The 22158-nt window shown below is 34.4% G+C and overlaps 1 protein-coding gene across 1 annotated transcript; it reads left to right on the top strand.

Annotated features, from left to right (window-relative positions):
* The first annotated feature begins 10882 nt into the window (after positions 1–10882).
* On the top strand, positions 10883–20868 carry LOC149580378 (importin subunit alpha-1-like). Its single transcript, XM_089790500.1, has 11 exons — positions 10883–11285; positions 13600–13696; positions 13819–13910; positions 14006–14137; positions 14245–14430; positions 14555–14718; positions 15137–15215; positions 17278–17406; positions 17506–17633; positions 20176–20552; positions 20640–20868. The coding sequence occupies exons 1-10, from the start codon at positions 11085–11087 to the stop codon at positions 20549–20551; spliced, it is 1584 nt and encodes a 527-aa protein (XP_089646626.1). The 5' UTR covers positions 10883–11084; the 3' UTR covers position 20552; positions 20640–20868.
* The last annotated feature ends 1290 nt before the right edge of the window (positions 20869–22158 follow it).

The following is a 22158-nucleotide window of genomic DNA, read 5'->3' as shown; positions in this document are numbered from 1 at the left end:
ATACAAAGGGCTACTAAGAATGTCTAATCCACGTGATGCAAATATCTCTATAAACACACAAGAATTACACATTTATCTTACATTATTAAGTGTTATGCAGATTGAACAATATAGATTAGAAGCAATCTCATCAAAATGAGCCCAAATCAAATTACAAAAAGTGGAGGTTCTACAATGTTTATTGTTATATGTTTAAAAATTATGATATCATATTTAGTAGATTGTACTTGAAATTTTTAGTATTTGAGTGAATTTTTTGCAAATGTATCAAATCATATGATGTTTGATCATGATTCATTTGTTCAATTTTGAATCAATCTTTAATGACCTAACCTTCATGAACAATGGTTTGGAAGAACCCATCTCTCACGAGCATAAGTGACTCACTTAACATCTTATTTTAACATCAAATCACATGTGATTCATCATCAAGATAAAACATGGTGGAAATCTCCTTTGAACATTGTAACATTTTCCACAATGATTATGAATGAAAAGGGGCAAGTCCAATTGCTAATGTTTAAAATTTCCTACACAATGTAGTCCTAAAGATTATCAAGACAATTCTCAATATAGATTGTAAAAATATAATAATATTAATAAAAACTCCATGATTAAATTCACTTGAGTCATATTAACATTAGAATAAATGACTTTCTAAAAGAACATGATTTTTCATTGATATTTCATCTCTATGAAGATAACCTAAATATAATAAATATTACTTTTGAATCACTCCTCGCAAAATATGTGTACAAAAACTAAAGAGTGAAATTAAATTTCAAAAAAAATCATTAACTTCAAATTACTTTATCTTCCTCTGCTAATATCATTGTTCATTTTTTAAATGGAAAAACTACTTCAACTGGGAGAAGTCCCGCTTAAAGGTTTGTTAAACCCTTAAAACGTTACATCCACTGATAGGAACACAAATTTATATATTAAAATCTCTGGCAACCGACAAAAAATCAACACCTCTGTGATTTAATGCAAAATTCAGTAGTTTTAGTTGCATATTTTACTAGCCCCTTTTAACAGGGTGTTGAAATCCTTTAATAGAGTAAGACCTAATAGTCTTTGTAAGCCTTTAACAGGGCAAACCTTTCATAGGGTAGATCATGTTTCATGATCAAACATTCTAACCTTCATTGGATACACTTTATTACTGTAGTAATGAAGATTTTTGGGTGTCCTCCTCACCCCAATTTTTGTTGGAATGTTCAAATGGGAAGAGTACTTCTAAGAGGGGGGGTGAATTAGAAGTACCAACTTTTATTCTTTTAAGTCCTCATATAACTGAAAGTAAATTGCATGCATGTAAACATATAAACAAACATAAAATGAAAGCATGCATCAACACATAACACAAAGATTTGATAACCCAAAAACCCTCTAGGAATAAGAAGGTAAAACTGGGGTGGGGATGACACCCACAAAAATCATTGTAACAATCAATACTCAACCACTTCTGATGGTCTGCCCTGTAAAAGGCTTGCCCTGTTAAAGGCTTTACACTATGTCAATAGTGACCTGGTTAAAGGATTTACAAACACTTGCATGAAGTGTCACCCTATTAAAGGATTTATAATTGGTTGTTAAACCCACCTAATACATATGAATTTTCAAGACCTTCTCCAAAGGTTCTCCTACCTAGCTGTTAAGCTAACCTATCAACATAGGATTTCAACCTCTAATACAATTGTGAGAGAGTATTAGAACATTTGACCTAATTGAATGCAATCTCAAATTGTTGGATTCAGGTACTAGATCTGCTCTTCTTGTTCTTATCCTTTCTTTTGTACTATTCTAATCAACTTGATATGAAATTGTTGCTCTACTCCACTAAGTCTTTCCTTCTTCTCATTGAAATTTGGCTATAATCTCTCCATACACTATTTTTTTCCACACATGCAATGGTGCATTCGACCTCCTTATAAAGAATGCAAAGACTTAGGGTTAGGTATGGATCTACGATCCATATTGAATCTCAAATTCCCGCTCAAATCCTTGGATTATCTTCATTAGTTGCATGCCTTCTCCATTTTTCTGATTAGTTGCATGCATATTGCATAGAGAATGTAAATGATTCGTCCTTATCCTTTTTCTCCTTCAAAACTTCTCTAGGTTGGCTCCAAAAATGGTTTACATCTTAGTTTGTGAAAGCACAAACTCTTATGTTGATTATGAGTTACTCGGCACTCATTACATTACTGATGTTTGGCATGAACGAATTCCTAGATTACTCAGCATCTATTACTTTCTTGGTTCACTTGGCACCTGTTAAACATTGTATTGCTTGGCACATGTATGTTCTGTATTGCTCAGCATCTGAACATTTTTTAATTACTTGGCACATGAACATTTCCTGGATTACTTGGCAGATACTACATTCAAACTTCCTCAACACTAACTGTGGCTCGGCACCTATTGAAATTCTGGCTCGGCATACATAGTATACTCGACATGTATAGTGAAAAATGGTTAAGTGTGTTGACACTCAATTGTCCCAACAATCTCCCCCTTTGACATGAGTGTCAAAAACACTTAACTAAGCATTTATGAACTTCTTCTTATTGAGTACATTCTTTATTTGCTTGGTATTTATGCAAAATTTTAAAAAAATTATTGTGAGTAACAATATACCTTATGACTCCCCCTGAGTTGATTGTGCCTTGTCCATTCTTGAAATTATGTGTTAATGTGCTTGATTCTCTCTGTCCTTTGTCCTATTTCTAAGCCTATGTGTTGTATCTAATCTGTTGAAGTGCAGAATTTTGTATCTTTCCCTTTCTCCTTTATTATTAGTCTCCTCCTTTTGGCTAATTACAAACTTTCCACATTATTCTCAAAATGAAAGAATGTAATAAAAAATGGTTCAAAATTTGGTATTCTCCTCAAAATTTGGTATTCTCTCATAGTATCTGCATATATACATATTTCTCTTTATACATATACCTCCTTTTGACAGTAATGTCAAAGGGTTCTATTGAGTAATACCATGCTTAGCCAAAAATGTGCTATTTACCTCCAGGAGTATCTTTAGAGCTGCATCCCAATTTGCTAGTGCAATGTCCAATGACTTATTCTGGATGACAACCTCTGCTGCTAGATGTACAAGTCCATCTGAGGTAGAAAGATTTGAATCTATCTTGAGGATTGTCTTTGCATACATTTGCTCCTTATGGAGTACCTCCAAGCAAGGGGTTATAAAGGATTGCATTTGCATCAACTTAGCTTTAGTATTAGCCTCCTCTGCTATTAATATAGTTAATTCTCTTTGTGTGTGAAGCGTTTGAGCAAAATGCTTCTCACTCTGAGTTGGATTGGTGGGGAGCATACTAGAAATCTTTAAATTTCTCTCCAAGCTCAGTATCTTCTTGCTAGTTTCCTATGTGAAGTTGGAAAAATCACACAACTTGTTTTATAGGGAGAATATATTCCCAATTACAATTTTTACTCTATCCAATTTCTTAGGCAGTTCAACTTGAGATAGTGCTATATCACCAGATATTTTCTCATTTACCTTTCCTTGGAACTTCCTCTCTGACCATTCCATTAATTTTGCATTTGTATCTTGGTCTTCATTAGTCACCTAGTCAACTATATCAAATAGTTGCTCTACTATTGGCCTTGACTCATTAGGTGTCTGCAAGCTAAAGGCATCCATAAAGATGCCCTTTATCTCATTTAGTGCTTGCCTATATTTATATTCCTTTCTCAATACCTCTTGTCTCCTTCTTCTATCCAATGCACTATGTATTTCATTAATCTTCTCTTCAGTGAGGGTGTTGGATTCATAGTAAGATATTGTGATTTCCTGATCAAGCTCAAGAATTCCATACTAAAGTTTCCTGGCTACTTTTGTTGAGCTCGAGCTTGGTGTTCTAACTTGTAATGCTAGCATTTCAGAGCTCGGCTTTTGAAGAGTTTGAGTGGGAGTACCTGTTTTTGGTAATTCAACCAAAGTTTGTATTGTAGATTCCTCCTAATCTCTTTTCTCTTCCTTTTCTTCTATTTGTTTCTCCTTTTAACTATCAATGGTTGGGGGTGTGCTTATTGGCTGTTCTGATTTTTTCTTTATCTTCCCTTGCTACTGCACTCGACACTTGAAGTGCATCTATGACTGCTTTTAGTGGAGATGATGGAGGAAGGAATAGGAGCCCAGTAGTTTGAGTGGTCGAAGGTGGTTCTTGTGTTTTCACCTTGACTTCCTTTGATTTTACTACTACCTTTTACAACTCATCAACACTGACTAGTATTGGGCTTGAACATAATCTAGTTGCTTGTGTTGATTGGTCAAGGATCTTTGCTAGATCCTCTATAGTTAATGGATTGATGTTTTGACCAAAGTGTCAATAACATCCTTAATCTTGATAATTTTTGTAGGTGTGATGGTGGCATGAGGAGGGCTAGGAGGTGGCAGTTATGTGTCTTGCACACTTTGCTCTTACTGCTCATCTATACCCTTTTCTTCCTCTTTATTCTCCTCTTCATCTTTCTTTTCCTCTTCTTCATCTTTCTTCTCTTCGTCGGCCTTCTTCTCCTCTTTCTTCTTATCTTCCTCCTCCTTCCCTATTTCTTTCATTTCCTTTTTCTTGGCACTTGCTTTTTCCTTGTATTCCTCATCAAACACGTCATCAATTTTCTTGTATATTATTTTCCACAATCTTGTGGATTTGCTGACTACATCTTCAATTTTATTTTGCAAAATATAAAATGCTCTATACTTAGGAGTAAATCTACTGTTGTGCTTCTTGACTGCATTAGTTATTTGACTCTTAGTCAAATTAGTTAACAATCTAGCTAAAGTAGACTCCCTTATTTCCTTTTCCATTTGCAAGCAAAAATACCATTTGTCTTCAACAATTTTGTACAACTCCTTGGGCATTGAGCCATCTAGCTCTAGAGGTGTGTGCTTGTACTTAGCCATCATAGCATACATAGATTCCTCTATTTTATTTTGCTCTTCCTTAGTAAGCTTATTAAAATCTAAATTCTTTAAATCTTTTAAGTCATCATTTTTAATCTTTGTACACAATTTGTCTATAGCAGACTTGGGTGAACAACTTACCACTTTGAACTGACTATTATCATCTGTTTCTATCTTTTCTTCATCTGAGTCAGGTTGAGCTACATATTTTCTTCTCTTTCTTGGCTCCTCCTTAGTCTTCTTGGTGGTTTTCTTCTTATTTTCTGCCTCTTCTTTGGCCTTTTGTGTTGTAGCTCTAGTGGTGGCTTTGGTAGTGGGTTTCTTTGGTGCAGGTTTTGTCACTTTCTTTGCTTTGGGTTGAGGAGCAGGTGGAGTTTTAGCCTTCCTCTTGGTGACTTTAGTTATTATAGGTGCTTCCTCGACTTCTTTTTCCTTGGCACCTTCCTCTTTATCCTCACCTAGACCTTGTGTCAGTTGTAGAGGCTCTTCTTCATCATCTTCATTGTCATCTTGTTCTTCATCTGCTTCCTCTTCTTTAGCAGTAACTGCTTCTTCAACTCCAAATCTTTTCTTAATCTTCTTGATCAATTTGTCCTTCTTTTTCACTGCTATGGTTGTCTTAAGATTTGTCACCACCCTTGATTTGATAATTTCATAGGTTCCAAAATGTTTTGCATCCTTGTCAATGTCTTCTGCAAGTAGAGCTGTTATTACTACTGAGGCTTGATCAACATCAAGTTCATAACCTAGTGGCCTAAGCCATCTCACTCTAGGTATGACTGCTTGTATATATGTGTAATCAATATCCACAAGAAAGTAAATATCCTTTACATGTTGCTCAACTAGTGAGACTGGTATCCTCATCCTCTATTTCATGGACTTCTTGAAGTCCTCAAAGTAGCTAGTCATTTGAGCATCAAAATTCTCACCCATCTACTCAATGAATCCATTGATTTGCTCAACAATGGTCTTGTTTTGATCCCATTTCACCTTCCCAACTAAAGGGAATTCTTTCATAATATAGAAAAATATACAAATCAAAACTGAGCCAAATTTGCATTGAGCTCCCTTAGACTTCCTTATAGCTCCCAAATTCTCATTGATCTACTATAACATGAGCTCTGCAAGATCATATGTATGATCTTTCTTTACCAATTTATAGGCAACATCTACTGCTATACACGGTACACTATTTAGTCTGCTTGACTGGTAGAATTTGTGGGATATGACTCTCACAACAAAATCTAGTAGGGGTTTTGTGATGGTGTCTATTGTCATTCCCATATTATTCCACTTTGCACCAATGTTCTTCTTTATGGCCTCCTTTTTGTCACTTCTCAGGGTCTTTGGCCGATCTAGGGTTGGAATACCAGTAACCTGATGGATAGTTTTCTTTGTAAACTTCACTGGCCCTATCTCTCACCAAAAAGCTCCATAATGGATTCTACTCAACACTATGCGTATCCATTCTATTTTGAAAATAATAGGGAAAACTAGGGTTTTGGTTAGACCCTTCTTCTCAACTATGGAGAATTCATCTTTAAGTTTTCCATTTTCACATAGTTTATCAAATGCATTAAAAATCTCCAAATCTCCTATGGCTCCAACTTTATAGTTATAACACTTTCGAACATCTTGGACCATAACAACTTTATCAGGAATTACGGATAGGGCACCGGTGGGATCATTCTTGTAAGCGGCTTTAGGAATGGGCCTAAACTCAAGCTATTTGACTTCATTACTGACAAGTTGAGTTTCATGAATTTTCTTCTCCTTAATGTTTTTTGACCTTGATGCCATTGTTTACCGAACTAGGGTTTAAAATTAAGTAAGTTTTCAAACTTTGCGTAGCTCAGCACTTGAATAAAATACTTGTGATTCGATGAAATCAAGTTGAATCATCATTGGAATTTGTGCAAGTCATTGATTGATCGCTGTAGAATTTCCTTTTTTCTCTGCTCAACTTCGCTTTGTGTTCGAATGATTCAAAAATGAACGATTTTCAACTTTATTATATTAAAAAACCTAGCATTTATTGCATTTGTGATGATAGCTATATACTTGGCTTCCAAAGATTTTATCAACTCGCTTTCCACTAAAGTTCATCTGCTCAACAACTACTAGCATGTTTTACTCAGCATCCACTAGTCTATTCAACTCGACATATACTGGAATTTTACTCGGCAACCAAACATAGTGCAACATCATTTTCTAATCTTTTAACTTGACATAGCTCTACATCATTTTCTAATCTTTTAACTTGACATATTTTCTCATGCATATTTCTTCTTTGCAGTACTTCTATGTTTTCTTGGGTTGATGTATGATACATCTTTATATGTATTAGCCCCATGTATTTGTCTTGTGCTTAATTGAATGAGGTGTGATCACTTGACCTCTTAGGTGAAGTGATCTCTCCATTTGATGTGTTGCATTCACCTTTCTTCTTCCGTGTCTTGCTCATTTGTCCTCTTATTTGTTCAACATCAATTTTTTCCTTTCCTTTATTGACCTCAATCTTTGGTGCTTTTGTCTTTGTAGGACAATTTATGCTGATGTGACCAGTCTTCAAGCAACTAAAATATGTAGTTTGGTTCAGCCACCTGCTATAATTTCCCTAGAAATGTGTCCTTATGCAATTTTCAAGAATGTGTCCATACTCTTGACAATAGTAACAACTATACCTCGTATTGTAATCCCAATTGCAGTGATGTGGATGATTGATTCCTCTCGCAAGAAATTCTCAGTTGTATTCAACCAATAAGGGTTTGTTTGTAATGTGTCATGTCGTAATGCCTTGAGTTGAAAAATGCATAACATATGTAAAAGCATTTGGTTATCATTGAATGAATATATTGGCACTATTTTACATCAGTTATTTGAGTAGATTTGTTGCACACCAATTTCCTTTATTCAACATTTTACTTTCAGCAATGTATTTAGTTTGCATGCCAAGTGTTTGACGAAATTCCATAGTTCAGTATTAGTGGTTATTAGTGGCTTATTGGCAAGGGTCATTACACTGGATCTAATGCGAATGCACGGAGCTCGCAAGTAAATTCCTTTTCTTTCAAAAACCATCTTCTTGGGAATTGGCTCCTCCCAAATCTGTGTTCGAAGAAATGAGCTCTAATTTCTTAATAAAGAGCTTTCTCCCTTTAAGGTTTCAGTTTTGCAATCACGTGAAACCTTTTCCTTAATTATTATATTATATTTTAATTTCATGTGCAATCTTTTTACATTTTAATTAAAATAACTTTATTAAATTGATTCTTTCTCTCTCTTATTAAATCACAAGATATCTTTAATAATATATTTATTAATTAAACTAATAATATTATTTAGAGTTTATTATTAAAATGAAACTCCTAAACAAATTATTATTAAATTAAATGAATATAATTACACCAAAATTAGAACTTTAATTAAATCTTTTAAATTTAGTTCTTTTATTTAATTAATTTCTCAATTAATTAAATATTGAATTTTCTTTATAAAATTTTCATTACATTAAATCATTAAATTATCTTTTAATTTGATTTAATTATAACTGAAAATCACAACAGACCCACAATCCAAATACGAAAACTCAACTGAAAGACAAAGCATAGATTCAAACTCCAGCCTCAATATCACAAATTCACGTCACTTGATGATTCATAAGGGTAAATAACTCAGATACTTGTCCTACTTTCTAGGACAATTGGCTTAGGGTTATGATTTGGACTCAAGAATTATTTCCCCTCTTTTACCATTGAGATACTACAATAGGGCACACTCATCCTGGCAATTTAGGGAAGTCGATGCGCAGTACCTACAATCTGCATAAAATCTGAGCATGTACATACACATAATCTAAACTAAATTGGCAATCACGGGAAGTGGTGCATCGTGTAGATCCTAACTATCAGGTGACTATGACTCCCTCTCTCAACCACATTAGAAACATCAATGATAAAGCAAAACATGCAAGTACACCATACACATGCAAGTATGAGGTAACTAATCATAGAAATTGCATATAAATCATCCATCTATCTATCATCGTGAAATAACTGAAAATACTATATGAACTTACATATATCATCATTGAAATAATCATGAACACATGAAATAACTAAGTATCAAGTAGCTCATCAAATATATTAACTGAGTATGAAATAACATCCAATCATATTTGGTAACCAAGCACCACTAAACATAAAACATAATATAAAATCAGCCTAAAAGAGTTTGACAATGCAACATGAAAATCAAACGAGGGGTAGGCATTACATGTAGGTCTCCAACAATTTTTCTAAATTAGTCTATCTCTTATTAATTAGTTCTTGATTAAATAATGAACTTTGTTTTTATATTAATTGGTTACTTTAAAAGAATCAATTTTTTGTTATCATTAAAAACATGGTCACTAAAAAACTATTTCATATTCCTGACATTAATTCATTTGTTGTTTACGAACAATGTTTCTATGAACGATAGGAGGTATTTGAACCTCTTGTAGTAGCTGATGACATTATAATGTGGCAATGCATTAATCATAATGAAAACCAAATTCAAACAAATTCATGTAATCAATTGAATTTACAAATAATAATCAACCAATTACTATCAACATCAATGGAAAATACTAAAACCAAAGGTTCAATAGGTTGAACTTTGTGTGAACAAATAAATGAGAATTATGTAATCACACATTCCAATCCATGCTTCTTATCTGAACAAGAAAGTTACAAGAGATGGTGAGTTCAACCTCAACGAACAAGCAAAGGACTATAAAAGACTACAAGAGTAACTAATCATTTTCTTACTTTTAGAGAGACAATCCTGCTTATGATTGCTAAATACATAGACAACGTGTCTCTAAACTATGGACTTTATAATAAAAATACACCCTCCCCAAATACACACATTAGATATTTATCTTAACGTCACATACAAAATACAAAGGGGTACTAAGAATGTCTAATCCATGTGATGCATATATCTCTTACACACAACAATTACGCATTTATTTTACATTATTTAGTGCTATGCAAATTGAACAATATAGATTAGAAGCAATCTCATCAAAATGAGCCCAAATCAAATTACAAAAAGTGGAGGTTCTACAATGTTTATTGTTATATGTTTAAAAATTATGATATCATATTAAGTAGATTGTACTTGAAATTTCTAATATTTGAGTGACTTTTTTGCAAATGTATCAAATCATATGATGTTTGATCATAATTCATTTGTTCAATTTTGAATCAATCTTTAATGACCCAACCTTCATGAACAGTGGTTTTCAAGAACCCATCTCTCACAAGCATAAGTGACTCACTTAACATCTCATTTTAACATCAAATCACATGTGATTCATCGTCAAGATGAAAAGTGGTGGAAATCTCCTTTGAACATTTTCCACATTTTCCACAATGATTATGAATGAAAAGGGGTGAGTCCAATTATTGATGTTTAAAATTTCCTACACAATCTAGTCCTAAAGATTATCAAGACAATTCTCAATATATATTGTAAAAATCTAATAATATTAATGAAAACTCAATGATTAAATTCACTTAAACCATATTAACATTAGAACAAATGACTTTCTAAAAAAACATGATATTTCATTGATATTTCATCCCTATGAAGATAACCTACATATAATAAATATTACATTTGAATCACTTCTCACAAAATATGTGTCCAAAAACTAAGGAGTCAAATTAAATTTCTAAAAAACATCATTAAGTCCAAATTACTTTATCTTCCTCTCTTAATATCACCGTTCATTTTTAAAATGGAAAAACCGCTTCAACTGGGAGAAGTCCCGCTCAAAGGTTTGCAAACCCTTAAAACGTTACATCAACTGACAGGAACACAAATTTATATATTACAATCTCTGGCAGCCGACAGAAAATCAAAACCTCTGTGATTTAACGCAAATTCAGTAGTTTTAGTTGCATATTTTACAAGCTCCTCACGCTAATCTGTTCCAACTTTCTCTCAGACCTCTGACCTCTGCTAAACTAAACCCCTTTTGAGGATTTTATTTCGGTTCTTCGTTCACTTATTCCCATATTCGTTACAAATCTTCAGTGCTCAGAAATCTCGGCGAATCGATTTTTCCTTGAAGAGTTTTTGGTCACATCATCCATATTTTACAATGTCTCTAAGACCCAATTCGCGGGCAGAGGTGAGGAAGAAATCTTACAAGGTAGGTGTCGATGCAGACGAAGCTCGGCGAAAGAGAGAAGACAATCTCCTTGAGATCAGGAAAAGTAAGAAGGAAGACAATCTCCAAAAAAAGAGAAGAGAAGGAATGCAATTGGCTCAGGCTGTGCCGCAGATTGATCTCGCGAAGAATGTGAGTAGAATATATATTTTAGTTTTGCAAAATCTGACCTAAGGTTTAGTTTCCATAGGTATTTGTATGGATTGCATGCAGTTGCTTCTGAAATGCGTAAATTTTAAATTGTCGGTAAAATAATATCAGTGGCACAGGCACCTCAAATGAGAAATTTGAATTTTTCGTTTGAAAAAACAATTTGACCTAAATTACATGGTAACTCCTGTAAGGAAAATTTTCAATGGGAAGTGTCTCCCGAAGGAAGGATGCCATTCAATCAACAATACTTAATTTTTAAATTCGTCACTTTTTATTGGTAAATTGGGCTTTTTGGGCAGAATCTCACTTATATGTTATAATTGAGAGAGAAGAGGGTATCTCTTAATTTGAACTTACTCACAAATTCCACCCAGAGATGGTGACCATTGAGCCTGCACCACGTGTTCTTCATTGAATGACACTGCACCCAGGGATGTAAGATTATTCCATCCATTTTCAACACTAAATGTGTCGTTATTCTTCATGTATACCCATGTGAACCAACGTTTTGGATTGTATTTAACAGTCCAGAGCGAGGCGGGGGAGTTGGTATGATTTGGAATGATAGGACAAGAATGAAGGAAAAAAGGCAAAAGAGAGAAAAATAGAAGGCTAATGTAATATTTGAAGCTAGAAATAAAATAAATTAAAAGTTAATAAAAAAGGTAAAACATATTGAAAATGTAGAAATAAAATGTAATGAACAAATAGAAATAATCAAACTAAATAACAAAAATCAATACTACCAAATAGCAAAGAAAGGTGGAAGGATAATTGGAACAAATATTTACATTAATCATAGTTGCTTTAATTAATTGAATAGATAAATAACAATTGTATTAATATCTTTTAAGAATTTATGGTAAACATTATTTGATTTGAGCTATGAATCAGTGAGATCACTATGGTGAATACTCACCAATAACATCCCAATAAGAATTTGAATCTTGGTTTAGAAAATTCATCATATATATAACATGAATTTTCCCTCTTATTTGGCCTAACAACCACCATTTGAATATTTCTGCCTACATCCAACCACCATTTGAATATTTCTGTATATCCTATCATTGCTATCGTATTGTTATTGACCTTGCATCATCAAGCAACCGCATTAGACTCTTTCATATCATCATGTGATAGTGCTTAATGATGAGAGCAACACTATTATCTACAAGGGCTTCAAGGATTGGAGAACATTGGAGTGAAGCAATGAGTAAACAATAATAAAAAAACATATGTAACATGAAATTTTGTGAACAGTAAACTGTAAAGGGAATCTGTAGAAAGATCAATGTAAATAACAATCCATATGCTCCTATCAGGTTGGTTCCTTATTTTTAGGACAGATGTACTCCCATGGGCTTGATTCCTGATTTTGAGGACATATATGCTCTTTGGGGCTGATTCCTAATTTGGAGGACAGGTATGGGCTCGATTCCTGATTTCGAGGACACATGCTCCTGTGGGGTTGATTCCACCCCCACATAATTGATTTGGGTTGAATCCATGGCAGCTGAAGTGACCCCAACTGTGACAAACAGAATTCCAGTTTCCCGTAAGGTGTCTCCTTGGGCTTAGGGAAACACTCTATAGCATCACTAACAATGTAAATAGAATGAGAAAGTAATCCTTTACACATGGGAGGATTAGATAACATTTGTATTGATCAAAGGCAGCAGGATTCATCTATTCGTTGTTGGTTGAAGAGGTTGAGACATTAGTAATTACCATCAAAGGAGCAAGAGATAGTTTCCATATAAGCAACTCAATTATTTGGTACTTATCTACATAAAATTAGCTGGTAGTTATTTGTCACTGTCATAAGCTGGGTTTTAATCTCTTTGAGGGTATCAAGGATAAATTATTGAGTTCTTGTGTGGAATTCATTTTTGTGCAGCATGTGCTGGTCTTAATTTGCAATAACAAGTAGCCAAGTATGTAAGCATATTTTTTGACTTTTGAATTCTTCTAATTTTGAAAATTGAATGATTTCTATCTCTGTAAATACTCTATGTGGGAAGGTAGGAAGAAGAAATAGTTGTTAGATGTGAACTCACCAGACAATATTTACAATATCCAATGTAAGTAAATCAATTTACCTTATTTTATATATTTTTGCAAGGGTGCGCTCTGTTAAGTTTCTTTTGATTTAGTGAAACTGTAAAATCATGAGCAGATGTCATTTAATAGAATCAATAGAATTTAACACCCTTTTTAACTTGTACGCAAGGCATTGATAATTCTTTATTAGAGATTTGCTTATTGTTTTTGCTTTGTTGGAATTTTACAGTTGGAGAGTCTTCCTGCACTTGTGGGAGGAGTAATGTCAAATGATCTTGCTTTGCAATTGGAAGCAACTGCTCAGTTTAGGAAGCTTCTTTCAATTGGTATGCATGTTTTACAAATTGTTGGATCACAAGACTCTCTCTCGCTCTCTCTTTCTCTCACACACACACACTTTAGTTTCAAAAAGCTCAAAGTTGACCATTTTAACAAACACATGTAACAGAACGGTGTCCCCCTATTGAGGAAGTTGTTCATGCTGGAGTTGTCCCCCGGTTTGTAGAGTTCCTCACAAGGGTTGATTTCCCTCAACTTCAGGTCAAATTTCTGTGCATTTTCATTGCCTTTCTATAAGATTGGCACAGGGAAAAATGTCTCAATCATATTAATGAATCTTGTTAGCCATTTTACAGTTTGAGGCAGCGTGGTCTTTGACAAACATTGCATCAGGAACCTCAGAACACACAAGAGTTGTGATTGATCATGGTGCAGTGCCACACTTTGTGCAGCTTCTTAACTCCCCAAATGATGATGTTAGAGAGCAGGTTGATCTTTTAACATTTTCCTTGTTACTGTGCTTTTGACACAACATTTTCATCTGTTTACCATTCTTCTATATGTTTTTATCTTTGGCTTTCTAATATTGTTCCAGGCTGTTTGGGCATTGGGAAACATTGCTGGTGACAACTCTAAGTTTAGAGATCTAGTCCTCAGTCATGGTGCTCTTATGCCACTCTTGGCCCAACTGAATGAGAAAACCAATCTATCAATGCTGAGAAACGCCACTTGGACACTATCCAATTTTTGCCGTGGCAAGCCACCGGCACCTTTTGAACAGGTGAAATTTTGGGCAATGTTTCTGGAATTTAAAAATTCAAAAAGAAAATGATAAAGTCAATGCTCGCAATCTATGGTATATTACTCTCTACATATATCTCTTATAATTGTCTTTTTTAATGCAGACCAAGTCAGCACTTCCAGCTCTTGAACGCCTTGTTCACTCAGATGACGAGGAAGTTTTGACAGATGCATGTTGGGCTCTTTCATACCTCTCAGATGGAACAAATGACAAAATTCAAGCTGTGATAGAGGCTGGTGTTTGTCATAGGCTTGTTGCACTTCTGTTGTATGTCTGCAGTTCCTTTGAAATGTTTGCACTGGCTACATGGAGGACACTTTCAGTTACATTATTTGTGATCTTCTTATTTGAGGAGACTGCTATTTATGCTTAATTTTTCTTGTTTGTCCAGATTTATAGTGTGATTCACATCTTCTAGCATTTAGTAAATTGTCACCAGCTTTTTTCCAGGGCACAATAGTTTGTATTGTTATGTATGCTAACTAGAGCCTTTGGATGTATATTATATAGAGATGTGGTACTTTGCTTATTATGGCTTGTTTTCCATTGGGCAGTTGTGGTAGTTTTGTTGTCTCATAAATTTAGCACTAGAAATTGCAAGCATATTTTCTCCCTTTTTTTTCCTTTTGTTTTATGTTAGTTTTGTTCAACCTTTGAATTGACAGGATCTCTCTTTTTTTGATAGGCACAATAACCCTCTGGTTCTCATTCCGGCTCTTCGCTCAGTCGGTAACATTGTTACTGGAGATGATGCACAAACACAGGTATATATTGATCTGTATCCTTAGGAATCTGAATTTTCGTTTATGAGCATTCAAGTAAATTTTGTTTCTGAGGAATACTCCTAATTGCCCAAGAATAATATCTAAAGAATACTCATGTTCTTGAGGTATGCAGCTGGATGAAGAAATTTGTGAATGCACTAGCCAAAATAGATTGCTTTGAGAAAGTGCTCTCACGGTGACTAATAGTGTTCATTTCAGGCCTTTCATTAATCATAATCCTATCATTTCTAAGGAATCCTCCTAATTGCCCAAGAATTGTGTCTAAAGCAAACTTACGTGTTCTTGAGGTATGCAACTGGATGAAGAAATTTATGAATTTGCTAGCCAAAGTAGATTGCTTTGAGAAAGTGCTCCCACATTGACTAGTAGTGACCATTGACAGCCTTCCATTAATTCTAATTCTATCATTACACAGTGCACTTTATGATGAGCATCTAGAACAGTTGTGTAGGGAATCCACTGTCAATGCATATGCTAGTTTGGGAGTAGCGTGCCATACATTAACTTTAGGGCCCTACCACACTTCAGATGTCACAATTCTTTAAATAATTGTGAATAGCCCTTAAATTTATTATCCCTATCTTTTATAGATGATGCAGTACATATGGGATGATGAAATATGATATTGGTATTCATTTTATATTACTGCATTATGGAAATCTATTTAGAATGACAATTGGTGGGATAATTTGTTTTCATTGATAATTAACTTCCTTGTATGTTGTCATTGTGTTATACAAGCATTTTTAGCTTCCCAACTCGTGAGATCAGTTATTTTTAGTGTGTTATCTGTGTCCTGTTTTATGTGTTGATTTAGAGAAGACTGAGAAGTACACATGATAGCTATTATCCATGTAAATTGAAATCAAAGGCACTTTTCAGAGAAGCTCAATTAAAACTAGAGGCAAACAAGCAGAAAATCTTATGGACATGGTGGCTAAATGACCTTGTAGAGATCATAGGATATTTGTGGTTAACAGAAGGTTGAGATTGCATAGGCAGTCCAGAGGATCTAAATTCTAGGAAGGTCAGTGGATGAAGTTAAGGATAATTGGTTATCAGAATGTCAAGATGGCATCCAAAATATCTTTGAAAACCATATGCTATTGGTTGGTCCATTAGTAAAAAGGGAAATATAAAATTTCTCCGAAGTATCTAGTGGGAGCTTTTGATTTGTACCATAAAATAAAATGTATCTAACCATAGTACAAGTAAATAATGCTTTCATTTGACATTTTTTTTCTGACTAGCTTCATGTTTCATTTGTAGATATGTAATAGATTTTTAAAAATGGATTTGTGTTCCTAACATTTCATGTACAGCGATAGCCTATAGTTGTTGAATATGATGTGTTAACCAGTTCATTATGTTTTATGTGTTGATTTAGAGAAGACTGAGGAGTACACATGATAGCTATTATCCATGTAAATTGAAATCAAATGCACTTTTCAGAGAAGCTCAATTAAAACTAGAGGCAAACAAGCAGAAAATCTTATGGACATGGTGGCTAAATGACCTTGTAGAGATCAGAGGATATTTGTGGTTAACAGAAGGTTGAGATTGCTTTAGGCAGTCCAGAGGATCTAAATTCTGGGAAGGTCAATGGATGAAGTTAAGGATAATTGGTTATCAGAATGTCAAGATGGCATTGCCAGTGCAACCATCATAAGATGGCATCCAAAATATCTTTGAAAACCATATGCTATTGGTTGGTCCATTAGTAAAAGGGGAAATATAAAATTTCTCCGAAGTATCTAGTGGGAGCTTTTGATTTGTACCATAAAATAAAATGTATCTAACCATAGTACAAGTAAATAATGCTTTCATTTGACATTTTTTTTCTGACTAGCTTCATGTTTCATTTGTAGGTATGTAATAGATTTTTAAAAATGGATTTGTGTTCCTGACATTTCATGTACAGCGATAGCCTATAGTTGTTGAATATGATGTGTTAACCAGTTCATTATGTTACAAATCAACTTTGTTTTTGCTATTGGTAGATGATCTTACCTTACCATACTTTAATGTCATTATGTTTCAGTTCATGATTGAAAATCGTGTACTTCCATGCCTTTTCCAACTGCTGACAAACCATCATAAAAAGAGTATAATTAAGGAAGCATGTTGGACAGTTTCAAACGTCACAGCAGGCAATAAGGATCAGATACAGGTCGGTCATCCATCTGAATTGTTCAAATCTCTTATGTACTTAGTGCAAAATATGTTCCAGCTTAAGTGTTCATTTATTGTTATATTTTCTGTTCTACAGGCTGTCATTGATGCAAGCATTATTTCTCCTCTTCTGAAATTGCTCGAAACTGCTGAATTTGAAATCAAGAAAGAGGCAGCATGGGCAATGTCCAATGCCACTTCGGGTGGTTCTCACGAACAAATCAAGTACGTAACTTATGAAGTTTTTCTTGAGGATTGTTTCTTATAAGTCTTTGCCTGGCTGGGAATCTCCAATGCTACTTTACATGTTTCGCATAAACACAAAAATTATGTAATACAAAACTTTAGGAGGTTTCTCTTCATAAGATTTTTACTAATCTAAGTTGCCCATTCAGAGTCAGGTTCAAAATCTGTTAAATTTTGTTGTGGTGGGTTTGAATTCATTTTGGTTCATCCATAAAAACAATAATAATATATATATGTATGGATGTGTATGCATATATATAAATATATGTAGTTCAATTAGATAACGGTAGCAGGTAGAGTGGAAAAAAATCTCACTTGGTCAGAAAGAGATGACTCAGCTGACAGGGAGATGGCCTATGAATGAAGAGCTAGGAAGACCCACCTTTCTGCTGAAGACAATGAATCAAACTCATAATCTTTTAGGTGATATTGAGAAATGAAACCATTTGGTAAAGAACATTGGATTCAAATGGAGAGAATTTTTCTTGTACTGAATGATCACTTTTTAATTCAATTGTCTATTTTATACATATAACATTTTCAATAGTTGTGATGATTGTATATCCTAAAGATGTGGCCCCATCTTGACGTAGTTGAGAAATGTAAGCCAAAAAATCATCTGAAGATAAAGTAGAATGAATATGGTTTTTCAAACCAAGAAGAGGACATCCCCGAAAATGGAGGGAACATAGATCCACTAGATGAAGAAGATCAAAAAAGCACAAAGGCGCAACAAAATCAAACTGAAGGAGCCAAAAAGCACGGATGACAAAAACACAATGGGAGAAAATGAAGAAGTGGAGTCCTTATATGGCCCCAGATGGGATGACATCAGCCTGGGGGTTTGTGCCCCATATTCATGCAGCTGCGCATGTGTGCAGCTGTGCAAACACTTAGATTTCTCACTCTGCAAGAGCGAAAAACACTTAAATCTACGAGGAAAACTCAGAAAACAAAAAGTGAAAACAAAGCCACTGACCTAGAGACCTACCAACTATCTCCCAATGTTGTCTCAACTATCGAGGTCACACAGAAGTGGCCATTATCTGACATATCAAGAGAGAAGAAGATAAAAGGCCGAAAAACAAAAAGAAGGGGGTCCCCATTTGTGAAGTCAAAAATGAGTCGTTTATTGTGAAGCCACAACAAGTAGTCTCCTTTGATCCTCTAACTAAACCGCTGAATGCACATCAAGCGTGATTTTGACTTCCCTTCATTTCCCTTTGTTTCTAGGAAAATTCTTATTTTGATGCCACTAACAACTCTTGGTTATTTTCTAAACGAGGATAATATCACAACCTCCATGTGTCTCTCTACCTTTGCATGCTTTTTAGAAGACATTGATATATCCACACCTCCCCCTGGAGATGTGTGGTTCTCATGGGTAGGAGAAGCAATTGGGATTATGAGGACTACTGGTCATCTAGCAATAGATTCTTTTCTCTTGCAGTGTAAGGGCATTGCTAGTTGGTGGAAGGATGCTAGCGATGGACATTTGATTGTCCTAGCTTAGCTTCTGATTCTTCCTCTGACATTGCACTATAGGATGATGATGAATCCCCTCTGGATAAAGCTCTTGCTACAAATTTGGATGACGTTCCTGCTACAAATGTGGCGTCAAGGTTGCTTTAACTAGCACCAGAAACCTTTTACTTTTAAATGCATGTTACAGGTGTAGCAGGTTAATTAGGAGCCTACTCAAATGTGACCTCAAGGTCACTTTAACTAGCACCAGACACCTTTTACTCTTAAATGCATGTTACAGGTGTAGCAGGTTTTTTAGGAGCCTACTCAAATTTCAGCCAAAGAACTGCCTCCTAGCCTGATTTGCATTGTTTACTTAAAATATAATTTTATAATCCTGCCCCTCATCAGTGTTAAGCACTATATGATCGGATGAAAAATGCCCTAAGTCTCTTAGACTTATTGTATAATTTTGATGTTTGCAGATATTGTATAGAGAAATTCAGATTTTTTCATTTTTGAAAGAATTCAGCAAGAACCTGAAATTTAGCACAAGGTGAAATAACTCTGAACAAAATGATAGATCACAGTTGCTGAATTTGAATGGTACAGCTATCCTATTCTGGACCCAAACCAGCTTGTATGAAACACAAAGAATAGTGCTTACAATGACTGAATGTATTCGGATAAATAATAGAATAAGAGAGTGTTGCACTTATTATTGAGTTAGCCTCTTAGCCATATCCCTATCAATAAATGGATAGCCCCTTATCAAAAACAATTCTAGAACATGTTATCTTCCTGCACTGTCTGAAAAATGGTATGTTACGTGCAATATTTTCATGTATCTTTTGGCATCCCTCTGCCATGTTTTCTTAAGATAAGATTCATTACATTATGTGAACTGTAATATGCAGCACAACTAAATTGTTTTCTTGTTCACATTTTTATTTATTTAAAAGATGTAGTTTTTGTGGTTTTGAGAGCAGCATTAAGCCACAAAAAAATCTAGTTTTGCAAGTCTGAACCTAGAAGACTGATGTGTTTAATCTGGCAGGTATTTGGTGAATCAGGGATGTATTAAGCCACTATGTGACTTGTTAGACTGCAGAGACTCAAAAGTTGTATCAGTTTGCCTTGAGGGCCTTGAGAACATCCTGAAAGTAGGAGAGGCTGAAAAAGATCTAGGAAAAACTGATATAAATATTTTCGCTCAGTATATTGATGATGCTGAAGGAATTGAAAAGATTGAGAACTTGCAAAATCACGATAATGAGGACATCTATGAGAAAGCTGTGAAGATCCTTGAAACCTATTGGCAAGAAGATGTGGATGAGCAAAACATAGCTCCTCCTGGTACTGATGGCCAACTGGCTTTTAGTTTTGGTACAAATAGAGCACAAGCCCCTCAAGGTGGTTTCACCTTTGGTTGAGGTATGGTTTTACCGATTCATATATTTTAACAAATGTCAATTTTCCCTATCATTCTTGTAGTTGAAAATTTGGAAAATTATGTGGCAGGTGGGTTTCTTTTTGCTGGATCATACGATGAATGGGTGTTCAAGTTTTTGAACAATGATTTTGTCATTTCAAAGAAACGAGTTCAATTTAGGTTTTCATTTTTTTTAAAGATGTATCGAATTTTATAGCAATAGTTAAGAGTTTTTGACATTCATTTCTACAATTCAAAGTAAAATATCAGAAAATCTCAAATTTTAATGATTTTAATGGTTAAAATATATTCAATTTAGCTGTGTGTCACTCTAAAATTTTCTTACAATAAAATGAATGTAATCATAAGTGAGACTTTGATTATCTTAGAAGCTGCATAAATTTTTGTATGAAAATGAATTTTTGCGAGGGTACATTTGAAACCGTAAATAATGAATCTAGGCCTAAATTACCCCATGTTTTGGTGTGTATTGATGGTTGTGACAATATCATCAGAATGTGTAATCATTTTGTCTTTACTGTGATCCTTTTCCTTTGTACCCAGCTCCTTTTCCCATCTTTTGTATAAATGTGTAAAACTATTTACTGTGGGTTGACTTTCAACTGAGAATGACAACTACAGCCAAATGGGCAATCTCACAGATCATATACAGAACTGTGCATAATACAAGTTTGTTGTTATCATTTAAATGTTGTTGCTTAAAACTGGTATTTGTTTTGTTGTTTCAGTATTAATTCCATTATCTTGAATGCTCACTGTAACTCACTTTCCACATACGTAACTGGTTGGATCTTTTCGATTGGGTTGTCCAATGAGCTTTACACCTGGGTTTTAGATCATTGGTGTCAAAGCAATCTCACATTGTGTCAATTTTGAGTGATCTTAGAGTGATAATTGAACACTCCTCTCTATTTGTTTTGCCCATTCACCTAAGAGTTTGAATAGAAGAACTTGAAATTCAGGGCACTTGATCACATTCTTGGGTGGAAAACAAAATGTTAGTAATGTCAATGATTCAGAATATCAAGTAATAGCTCCAAGGCACTTGATCACTTCATCTTTTTGGGAAAAAATACTATTAATTTCTATTAAATACTACTAAACTAAACATTGAATATTTTAGTTGACCTGTAAATTTTCTTTACCACTTGATCATTTTTGTTTGAGTTCCATTTTGGGGCCCATGGGCATTGAAACTTTGTAGAGTATTTGGTCCACAAAATTTAATGCTGATCGTTAGTCTAAGTCTTCAATGATATACCTACAATATTGGGATATATGGATAATAAAGCTCTGAGGCTGAAGGTTAACCAATGGGAAACACTACTCGCCATTAGATTATAAATTAAATCAATGGCCGTGATTAAAAGCTAGGGACATGATCCTAAAGCAACCAAAAGTTATATATTATTATTAGTGAATTAGATTTGGTAGGGGATCTTGATACTAAATGGGGTACTTATAGGTTATACATTTACAATTGATGGGACAATAGTGAGTTGGATATCTCGGTTACAAAAGGTGAATAATTTGTCCACTACAGAGGCATAATATGTTTCTGCTACATAGGCAACCAAGGAGATGATA

This window comes from Cupressus sempervirens, chromosome 1 (assembly GCF_028749045.1).
Source record: "Cupressus sempervirens isolate cs-2001-9-10 chromosome 1, ASM2874904v1, whole genome shotgun sequence".
NCBI lineage: Eukaryota > Viridiplantae > Streptophyta > Pinopsida > Cupressales > Cupressaceae > Cupressus > Cupressus sempervirens.
The sequence above is the reverse complement of the archived record's forward strand: the minus strand, read 5'-3'. Positions and strand labels throughout refer to the sequence as shown.